Genomic DNA, 10,504 nt, shown 5'->3' on the forward strand with positions numbered 1-10,504 from the left:
CCTCTTGGTCGAAGTATAGATTTGATAGTACACACAAAAAATTTTAAGAGTAGATTTGAGAAATTGGACACTAATGGCCAAAGACCAGAGAAGCTGTGGAATGACATCATGAATTTCATAGAGGAAGAATGCAAAAGGATATTAAAAGACAAAGAAGAGAGAAAAGACCAAAATGAATATCAAAAGAGACTCTGAAACTTCTATTGGAACGAAAAGAAGCCAAAACAAGGAGAAGGATTGCTGAGGTAAGAGAACTGAACAGAAAATTCAGAAGACAAGAGACGCTGAGAAGCCAAATCAAAGATTTATCATGTAAGTAGGTGGAGTTTGAAGACAAAAGGAAAGAACATGGTCAAAGTACTTAAAGAAGGTGTGTGGTTCTTGTTTGTTTTCCCAAAGAAGGACTTTAGAAGGACTTTAACCATGCTGGAAAAGACAAAGGAAGTAAATGTTATTTCTGAAACTAGGTAGGAATGGGGATTGTGAAGAGGAGCCTCTGAGAAGAAGCTCGTTGGAGGGGAATGAGTCGGAGCAAGCATCATAGCACTGAAGCAGGATGCTTAAGTGGAAAAATTCTCACAACGTTCCCCCCTTTTTCCTCTGATGGTCTTCTAATAGAACAGAGTATCAACTACTGCATTGATTTTTGGGAAATCTAGTCTTAGAGCTTTTAGGTGAATATAGTGCCAGATGATAAAACTGGGTGGGATTGGAAGAGAAGAATTATGAATCACCATTCTAAGTAGGACAGTTTTGCAGGGAAGAAGTTGCAAGGAAGGAAGCAGGAAGATGTTGTAATTGTGGGTTTAGTGGTCAGGATGCATACCAGGACTCTGACTCCGGGGTGAAGCACAGTTCTGAGAGAGCTGGGGGGAGGGAACGTCGGAGCTCTCTCATGTGCATCATCTCACTGATTGTTTATGACAGCTCTGCAGGGAGAACGGAAGTTGTCTAGAGACCCTCAGCCAGTTACCACGACAGTGTGTGTTGACAGTGGTGCTGGGTCAGCCAGCCCCTGCCCTCTACATAACCAGCGGTGTCAGTACTCTGCTCCCATGGCGCCTCAGGAAATGCTAACAGTTGCCATTTCTTTCCTCTGCCACAAACCAACACATTTCCCCATTATCTGCCACCCCTTCAGAATGGAAAAGGGTCAGTCTTAACTTACTTGTGTCCATAATGTTTGCTTTTGAACTACATGTGTAAAATCTAGAGGAAAAACCTAGGACTTGTACTTCTGGGCTGCTCCTTAACTCGACTTGAAATATAGGAGATGGATTAGAGTCACAGTTGAGTTTGTTGTGAAACGTGACAGTGATAATGAAGGTAGAAGAATCGAGAGTATGAGAGCTGGTAATAAAGGTTATGTATTGAAATGTTTTTAATAATACATCTCTAGAACTGATTAATTGGCAGATCAGAACTTAGAGCTAACAGGAGCCATCTGTATCCGCGTAGTAATTGGATCCAGGTGAAGGGATATGTTTCTTGAGTGAGTGTGTAAAGAAGGAATTTCAAGGGGCCTAGAAATGAACCTGATTACTCCAAAAGAACTACAAGAAGTCAGAAAACGTGGTCACACCGAAGTGGAGAAGCAGAAGAAGTCATCTATATTGCCATGGAAACTATGTGAAAGTGAATACATAAGAGAAAGACTGGGAGGCTATGCAAAAAAACCAAAAACAGTTCTATCAGGAGATAGCACAGCTGTAGATCCCACCTCTCCCAGGTTCTTCCCCCACGTCAGTGTTTCATTGTTTTAACTATTAAATACCACCCAAAACTGAGTCAAGAGGCAGATGAAGTACAAAGAGTTGATACTGTGGTTATTGGACTTTGAAGATACGGCGTCCTTGAGGTGAATTTTTATGTCAGAGGCAATTGAGAGGTGGGGACTATTTAAATTAGGAAAGTGTCTTTTAGATTTAACAAGTGTTTGATACTCATTTTGACAGAGCAGGAAGGAATTTTTTGAATGGGTTTGTCTAATTCCAGAAAATTTGTGTGTAGGTGAAGAAATAGAGCCCTGTTTTTTTCCTTTCATTATCTTCTTCAGTTACCAGTTTTTCCTTCTGAAAACAGATCTAAGTTCATGTCCTATTGAACTTAAAAGGAGTATATTCCTTTTTAACATGTGTTTGGTTTACTAGTAATAAATTCTTTTTCTTGACCATCTAGATTATTATCTCTTGGAGGACAGGTCCAATTTGTCGGTCACCTCACACATACTCTAGTTGACATGGAATTCTCATCTAGTTTGTTCCCTCTCCCAGCCAGCTTAGACAGCCATAGAGATGAGATCAGGTTTGGAGGTAGGTGGAGGAAGACGAGTTAATAGAGAAGTCTTTTGTGAAGATATTCAAGAGTCTGACATGTATCTGTGATAAACAGAATAGAGCTGGACATGTGATCCAGAAAGTAGATGTGAGGAAAAGGAAGGAGAAAGGAATCTGACACTCTTGAGGTGGGTGATGGTGCCATGTGCTCAGAGGGTGTGGAGGAGAAGCAAGGATGTACATGGAAGTCAGTGGAAAACGGAATTTGAGGAGCTGGTAGAACACTGAGAGATGATCTGGACTTCAGGGGGAGAATTCTCATTTGAAGATACAGGTTTACTGAGTTAGTAATGGCGAACATCCTGTTCAGGGGACTTCTGGCATTGGGGAACAAGAAAGAGAAATTCAAAGGGTATATTTTCATGGTACAGTACTATTTGTGAGTAGATTGTAGTCTAGCAGGTAAGATTCTCTTGTGTCCTGGAGAGGAATAATTTGAGTAGGTGGAAACAATAAAAAGTTGTTGGGAGAAATTTTGTCTTATATGAAAATGTGGAATATATTTTTCATCAGTAGTCTCCCGATTCACCTTCCCTCTACATTACCTACTTCATCTAACCCCTTTGCAAGTCAGTCTTACTCAGAGAGAAGTCAAAAGATATATTACATTGGTCAAATCTGATATCAGGGACCTCTGTAAAGTATGAAAGAGTGAAGATTTCAGTTTAAAGACTATGATGTGCCTGATCCAAAAAAGTGATATTTTCATTTTCTTTATATGATTGAAAGTTGGACAGTAAGTAAGGAAGAACAAAGAAGAATTGATGCCTTCAAATTGTGGTGTTGTCAAAGAGTATTGAATATATTTTGGACTGCCAAAAGAACAAACAAATCAGTCTTGGAAGAAATGCAGCCAGGGTTGTCCCTTAGAGGCCAGAATGAAAAGTCCTGCTTGAGAATCTTGTGCCAGAGTTTATATCAAGCTGTATAAATCATCCTCCACCAAATGGATGAGTCTCTTCATTAGACATGCTTTCTGTTCTCCTGCTTCCATGCTTTCACTCACACCAGTCTGTTTGTTTAGAATGCCCTTTCTTTGGGTTCTCCGCCAACCACATTTATTTGTCTTTCAGAGTTTGGCAAATGGCTGTAGGCAGGCCAAATCAAGCTTATTGTCTGTGTTAGTAAATAAAATATTACTGTGTAACACAGACACATAGATTTATTTTTGTATTGTTGATGACTGTTGCCTCTCCAACCACAGGATTGAGTAGTTTTAACAGAGATCATAATGCTTACTCGGTGGACTTCTATAGAAAAAATGGCTCTTTTGACTCATCAGTCAGCCTCTTCTAGAAGTCATGGCTCTATAACTTTTTAGTCTTTCCTGGGCACAGAGGACAAAGAATTAGAAAGAAATGGAAAGGAGAAATGTTAAAATTCGTTTCCATTTATCTTGTGTATCATCTATGTTCAAAGACAGTTGAAGCTGCCAAAATCTTAGGAAGAGTAAGGAATTAGTAAATGAAAGACACAGGGAATTAGTAAAGAAAAAGGAAAACGTTTCGTAGATTACAGTGTGAGAGAGAGAAGAATGTGGGAATACTTTTCCCTTTAGAAAATTAAGATGACAAATTTGAAGTCTTAGTGAAAGTTGATAGATGTATCAGCAGTCTTTGATTCAGAGTGACTCTTATTTTGTCTTACAGTCCTGATTTTAGAGTGACTATATGAAGCGAGGAAAATTTAATTGTGACTATTGAACTAATTTTGTTTTTGTTGTGAAGTGCCAGTAAGTTGAGTATGACTCATAGCAAACCGATGAAAACAGATCTGAACCCTGTCCTATCTTACGCTACTCCCTGACGTGCTTGAGTTCATCTCTGAAGTCACTGTGTCAGTCTATTGGGTTGAGAAATTTTATCTTTCATCTTCCCTCCACTTTTCCAATCATGATGTCCCTCTCCAAGAAATCGTCTCCCCTCGCAACCTGCCCAAAGGATGTGAGACGAAGCATTCTCATCTTTTTCTTCAAGGAGCTTTGTGGCTGCAATTTCTCTGAGACATTTCTGTTTGTTCTTTTGACTGTCCACGGAATATTCAGTACTTTTCTAGTACTCTTCTCCAACACTATAACTCAAAGACATCAATTCTTCTCTGATTCATTGTCCAACTCTCAGATGCATAGCAAGTGATTGAGAAGAGCATGACCTAAATCAGGTACAGCTTTGTTTTCCAAGTGACATAATTGCTCTTCAGTAATTTGAAGAGGTCCCTGACTGCAGACTTTCCCAGTGCAACAGGTCTCTTTATCTCCTAAGTTCTGATACCAAGGGTGTTCATTGCAGATCCAAGTAAGATGAAATTGTTAACAATTTTAATCTTTTCTCATCTATCATGATACTGTTTTGTGGTCCAATGGTGAGGATTTTTTTCTTGATGTTGAGATGCAATCTTTATTGAAGGATGTGGTCTTCATCTTCGCTTGCAAATGTTTCAAGTCCAGACTTTCAGTACTTTATTAATGGAGACAGTGTTGTGGGTATGTAAACTTCAAAGGAACAAGGAGCTTTAAACTTTGTAATTTCACCTATAAATGCTTTAACGTGGCATCTTTTAAAAATAAGGAATTTCAAAACACAGAGACAATACCATGACTGATCCTAACATTAAAATATTTTCTTAATATTATCTAATAGCAAGGGTTCAAATTTTTAACAATAGTATTGTAGTACATTTTTTTCTTGTTTATCTGATCAAACTCTAAACTTGGTCAGCATGTCATAATTACTTGCTTTGTCTCATGATTTTTTTACTTGCTGTTTTAAATTTTTCTCTTGAAATAGTTCCAAGTTTACTGAGAATTGTGAGATTAATATTAAAGGTGATTTACTTTTCTTCAGTCAGATTCTGTAATGACTAATATTTGAGTTACTTTATTGTTCTGCTTGTCTTCTCTTTGAGTGTATGTTGCAGACATGAGGCCTCATCTTCATTGTTGGGTGTCTTCATTGTTGGATTGTTTTTATCTGTATTTGCATAATGAAAAGAAAGAAATATTGGTTATTGTGTCCTAGAGTAAATAGTCAAGGCAGTGCTGTGACTTTTCACCACATTCTGATTCTGGGCTTGTACATGTTTGTTTTATTTAGAATTCTGAGCATCACAAAAATCAGTACCAAAAGAACCACAAGTGTGTGGAGGCCAAAAATGTCCCAAAAGTTCATTTTGTTAAACACTCCATTGTTTTTACAATATACAGTTCCTTCTCCTCCTTCCAATTCCAAACCTCCCATCTATGTTTTGTTTGGGGTTTTTTTTCAATTTCTAATATTTTTGTTTGTTTGTTTTTTACCCTTGAAAGGTGTCTTTTTAAAAATTTTAAATTGATTTGTTTACAACGTTCATATACCTTGGGTTTCACACTATTCTTCATTCACATTATGTTTCGTATAATCATTCCCATGCATTATGCTTTGTACAGTTAGTCATCATTGAACCTTGACCGTCATTACCCTGTCTTCTCAGGTCCCTGCTGGACTTCTACTCACCAAATTGTGCAGCCTTGTAGTTTCACTCCTACCCATCCTTACCTCTCTACTCCCACTCCTTGTCCCTTTGGGTCCCCAAATGTGTTTTACTAGTTATCCTTCTATTTTTACAATAATGGTCTTAAGCAGTATTTATCCTTACAAGACTGAGTTAGTTCACTCAGCATTATGCTCCATTCTCTCCCGAGTTACATAGTATTTTTTTGAAATTGTTGTTCATACATGCTGCATAGTATTCCATTGTGTGAATGTACCACAATTTCTCAATACATTCTGTTGTGGTGGACATTTGGGCTGCTGCCATGTTCTTAATGATTGCTGTGAACATTGGTGTACAAATCTTGGTTTGTATCTCAGTTCTAAAGTATCTTCTCAAACCACAATGCCATAAAACTAGAAATTAAACACAAGAGGATAAAGCTTATAAAACCACTGATGTGGAAGTTAAATAACACTGTGCTAGAAAACAGTTGGGTTATAGAAAAAACAAAAAATGAGATAAAAAAAGTTCTTGAAACAAATGATAATGAAAAGACAATATACCAAAATTTCTGGAATGCAACTAATGCACTCCTCAGGGGCATTTCATAACAGTAGTCAAACACATTAAAAAATTAATAGTCAGAAAATCAAAAGGGCCAAACTTGCTCAGCATTTCTTAATATGAAGGAACTGAAGAACAAATTTAAGTCTAAAGTTACAGTACTTAAGAATGCTTTGGGCAGAATGTTAAATGATCTAAAAGAACCATTAAAAGAAGATGGAAGAAGCATGCAAAGCCACTGTACCAAAGAGAGTTGGCTGACAGAAAAATTTCATGAAACAGTGCATGAGCAAGAGCCTGTAGTGATGAAGGAAGAAGTTCAAGCTGCTCTGAAGTAACTGGTAAAAAGCAGGGTTCCAGGAATTGACACCATACCGTTTGACATATTTCAAAACCAGATGCTAACCTGAATGCACTCACCAAGTTGTGCCAAGAAATCTGGAGGACAACCAACTGGCCAACTGACTGCAAGAGATCCATAAGTGTTCCCATTGCAAAGAAAGGTAGCCCAACAAAGTGTGGAAATTATCCAGCAGTATCGTGAATATCACATGCAAGCAAGATTCTGCTGAAAATTATCCAAAAAAACAATTGGAACAGCCCATCAACAGAGAACTGCTAGATGTGTAGGCTGAATTTAGAAGAGGTTGTTGTACTAGTGATGTTATAGTTAATGTTAGATGGATTTTGGCTGAAAGCAGAGAGCACCAGAGGAATGTCTGTTTCCTTTACTGCAAAGGCATTTGGTTCTGTGGATCACAACAAACTGTGGTTGACTGAGAAGAATGGGAGTCCAAGAACACTTGATATGCAAAACCTATACTTCGCCTTGGAGACAGTCGTCAGAACAGAGCAAGGAGACACTGCATGGTTCAAAATCTGGAAGAGTGTACACCAGGGATGTGTCCTATCTCCATGCCTTTTCAATTCATATACAGAACAGATCATCTGGGAGGTTTGGTTCTATGAGTAGGAGTGTAACGTCAGGATTGGAGGAAACCTCATCAACAACCTGTGATACGCAGATCACACAATCTTGCTTGCTGAACTGAGGAGGACCTGAAGCACTCGCTGCAGAAGTTCAAGGACAGCAACCTTAAATATAGATTGAAGCTTAACATCAAAAATATTCTCATCACTGGGCCAATTGGCAGCATCATGATAGATGGTGAAGAGATTGAGATTGTCAGCAGCTTTAGTTTGCTTATCTCCACAATCAACACTCTTGGTACCAGCAGCTGGGAAATCAAAAGACAAATTGTATGGGGAAAGTCTGCTGTCAGGGACCTTTCCAGAGTATTGAAGAGCAACGAAGTCAGTCTGGTGATTAAGGTGCACCTTTACAATTTTGTGCTATGCATCAGAAAGCTGGACAATGACTAGGGGTGATAGAAAGAGAATTGATGCCTTTGAGCTGTGGTGCTGGAGAAATGTAATAGAATGAATATACCATGGAGTGCTAGGAGAGCGAACAGGTTCATCTTGAGAGGGTGAAACCAGGTTCCTCCTTGGATGCAAGGATTCTGAAGCTCTTCTGACATATTTTGGGCCTATTGCAAGGAGTGCCCAATCCTTGGAGAGGGACATTATGCTTGGGAGGGTGGAAGGACAGCTTAAGAGAGGAAGATCCTCGATGATATAAATTGACTGTGACTGGGGGAATGGGGGTAAGTGTGTCAGAGATGGTTCAGAGCTGTTGTACACAGGGTTGTTATGAGTTGCAGGCAACTTGACAGTGCATAACAACAACAACAACAATTCAAGACTTTCTTCAAAGAAGATGAGTTGCAGGCAACTTGACGGTGCATAACAACAACAACAACAATTCAAGACCTTCTTCAAAGAAGGTGAAGCAATCTAACCCCACAGCCTCTAGAAGAAAGAAAATGATAAGAACAAGAGCGGAAATCAATGAGCTAGAAAACAGAAAAACAATAGAAACCACAGCAAAACCAGGAGCTGGTTTTTTGAAAGGGTTAATAAATTTGACAAACCATTGGCAAACTTAACAAAAGGAGAAGATACAAATCCATATGTATTTTGGGGCTGTGCAGTTAGCTGGGTATTCCTCAAGAAGTTCATGCAGATTCTGCCTACCAGGCAGGGTTCATCAGCTGGCTCAGATCAGAAGATTGTCTTAAGCACGCAGAGTACCCAGAGTACTGAATCTAGTCTTCTTTTATAAAGGAGTGCTGGGCATAGACAATGCCCCAGTAAGAACTAAGGAGAACGAAGGTGGCAATTTGAGCCCTGCCTTACTTCAGCTTTTAGCAAGTCTTTAATCAAAGGAGGAGTTTCCTTCCATTCAGAAGGTATCCTGTGTTGCTTCAGATTAACCACCTGAGTAGGCTCAGACAATTCTAATGTTTCCCACTTAGCACAACAAATCAGTACTGGAATTAGAGCAGAATTACTCACCCATAGTTTTCAATATAAGGTAGATAGAGTACACCCCAAGAAGACATAAAACCCATGCTTTGATCTACTAGTTGAGCTGTAGTAGTGTGGAGTCTTGGGATATCAAGGGACAGAAAAACCATTTGGAAAAGTAAATTCTTGACACCACAATGTTTCATCCTACCAGACACCAAGCTTCAGGAAGGATTCTTTCTCTTTTTGGAAAATAATCTTCCAAATGTACTATTCCCCCTCCCCCCCATGTGCAAAGATGTTCAGAATAATAGGCTTTGTAGTTTAGAAAATGGAATGTATATATTCTGACTTGTTACAGCTAGTTTTAGAATTTAAAAAATGTTATTGTTAGGTGCCATTGAGTATAATTTGTAGCGGCCCTTTGAACAAAAGATCTGAACCCTCTTCTAACTTGTGCCATCCTCACACTTCCTGACATACAAGAGCCCATTGCAGCAGTCAGTGAGTGTGTCAGTCCACCTAGTTGAGGATCTTCCTCTCCTTTGCCGACCGCTCAACCCTTCCCAACACCATGACCTCCAAAGGAATAGCAACATATCCCAAAGTATGTGAGGTGAAGCCTCATTATTCCCGCCTCCAAAGAGTACTTTGGCTATACCCTCTCCAAGACATATCCATTCCTTCTCTTAGCTGTCCCTGGGATGTTCAGTGTTCTTTTCCAGGACCACTATAACTCAAAGGCATCAATTCTTTTTGTGTCATCTATATTCAATCTTTATTTAAGCTCTCAGCTTAAAAAAAAATATTAGCATGTGAGAAATGAATATGATCATTATAGGTCTACAAAGTATGCTATAATATTTCATAAAAGTACATACTTGGTCTTTATAGTTGTCATACTGTTTTAAGTTCGATCCATGGGAACCTTGTAAACAACAGGATGAAATGTTTTCTGGTCTTGTGCCATGTTCTTGTTTCTTGGAAATTTAAGCTCATTGTTGAGATTATTGTGTCAGTCTATTTCATTGCCTTTTTAACTTTCCATTGGCCTTCATTTTAAAAGAAAAAAAAAATGACTCAATATGATAATGACTCAATATGATAACCTTTTCTAGGGATTGGTCTTTTTTAATAAAGTGATCAAAGTGAGTTGAGGTTTCACTATCCTCACTTTTCTAAGGAACATTTCAGTTTATAGTTCTAAAATGAATTTGTTCTGGCAGTCCAAGGTATATTAAATATTACTGCCTCATAAAAATGCATTAGTTCTTTTCCAAATGTACTATTCTTAACCCTGGAAATTCTCTTTTCAGATGCTGTCTTTGCATTTCAATTGCGCAACCCAGTGCACAATGGACACGCTCTGTTGATGCAGGATACCCATAAGCAACTTCTAGACAGGGGTTACCGGCGCCCTGTCCTCCTCCTTCACCCTCTTGGTGGCTGGACCAAGGATGATGATGTTCCTTTGATGTGGCGTATGAAGCAGCATGCTGCAGTGCTGGAGGAAGGAGTCCTGAATCCTGAAACAACAGTGGTGGCCATCTTCCCATCTCCCATGATGTATGCTGGGCCCACTGAGGTAGATTTTCGCTAAAACTCTGCTGAAACCACTTTTACTAACACCTGCTGTTACCACCAGACCCATCTGTTGATTTTCCTTGAGGAAAGTTCCCTGTAGGCAAAGGGCTGGGTCAGGTTGGGAAGGTCTACCTGCTGACCATATTACAAGCAACAAACTGACAGCATTTATTGATCTT

At 39.0% G+C, this 10,504-nt stretch overlaps 1 protein-coding gene across 1 annotated transcript in view; it reads left to right on the forward strand.

Moving 5' to 3' along the window:
- Positions 1–10,504, forward strand: part of PAPSS1 (3'-phosphoadenosine 5'-phosphosulfate synthase 1) — a 168,553-nt gene that overhangs the window by 110,714 nt on the left and 47,335 nt on the right. The window contains exon 10 of the mRNA XM_006881106.1: positions 10,058–10,326. Coding sequence (XP_006881168.1) covers positions 10,058–10,326 — 269 coding nt within the window. The remainder of the gene's footprint in view (positions 1–10,057; positions 10,327–10,504) is intronic.

This window comes from Elephantulus edwardii, unplaced genomic scaffold, assembly GCF_000299155.1.
Source record: "Elephantulus edwardii isolate Elephantulus edwardi_28Jun2011 unplaced genomic scaffold, EleEdw1.0 scaffold00012, whole genome shotgun sequence".
Taxonomy (NCBI): domain Eukaryota; kingdom Metazoa; phylum Chordata; class Mammalia; order Macroscelidea; family Macroscelididae; genus Elephantulus; species Elephantulus edwardii.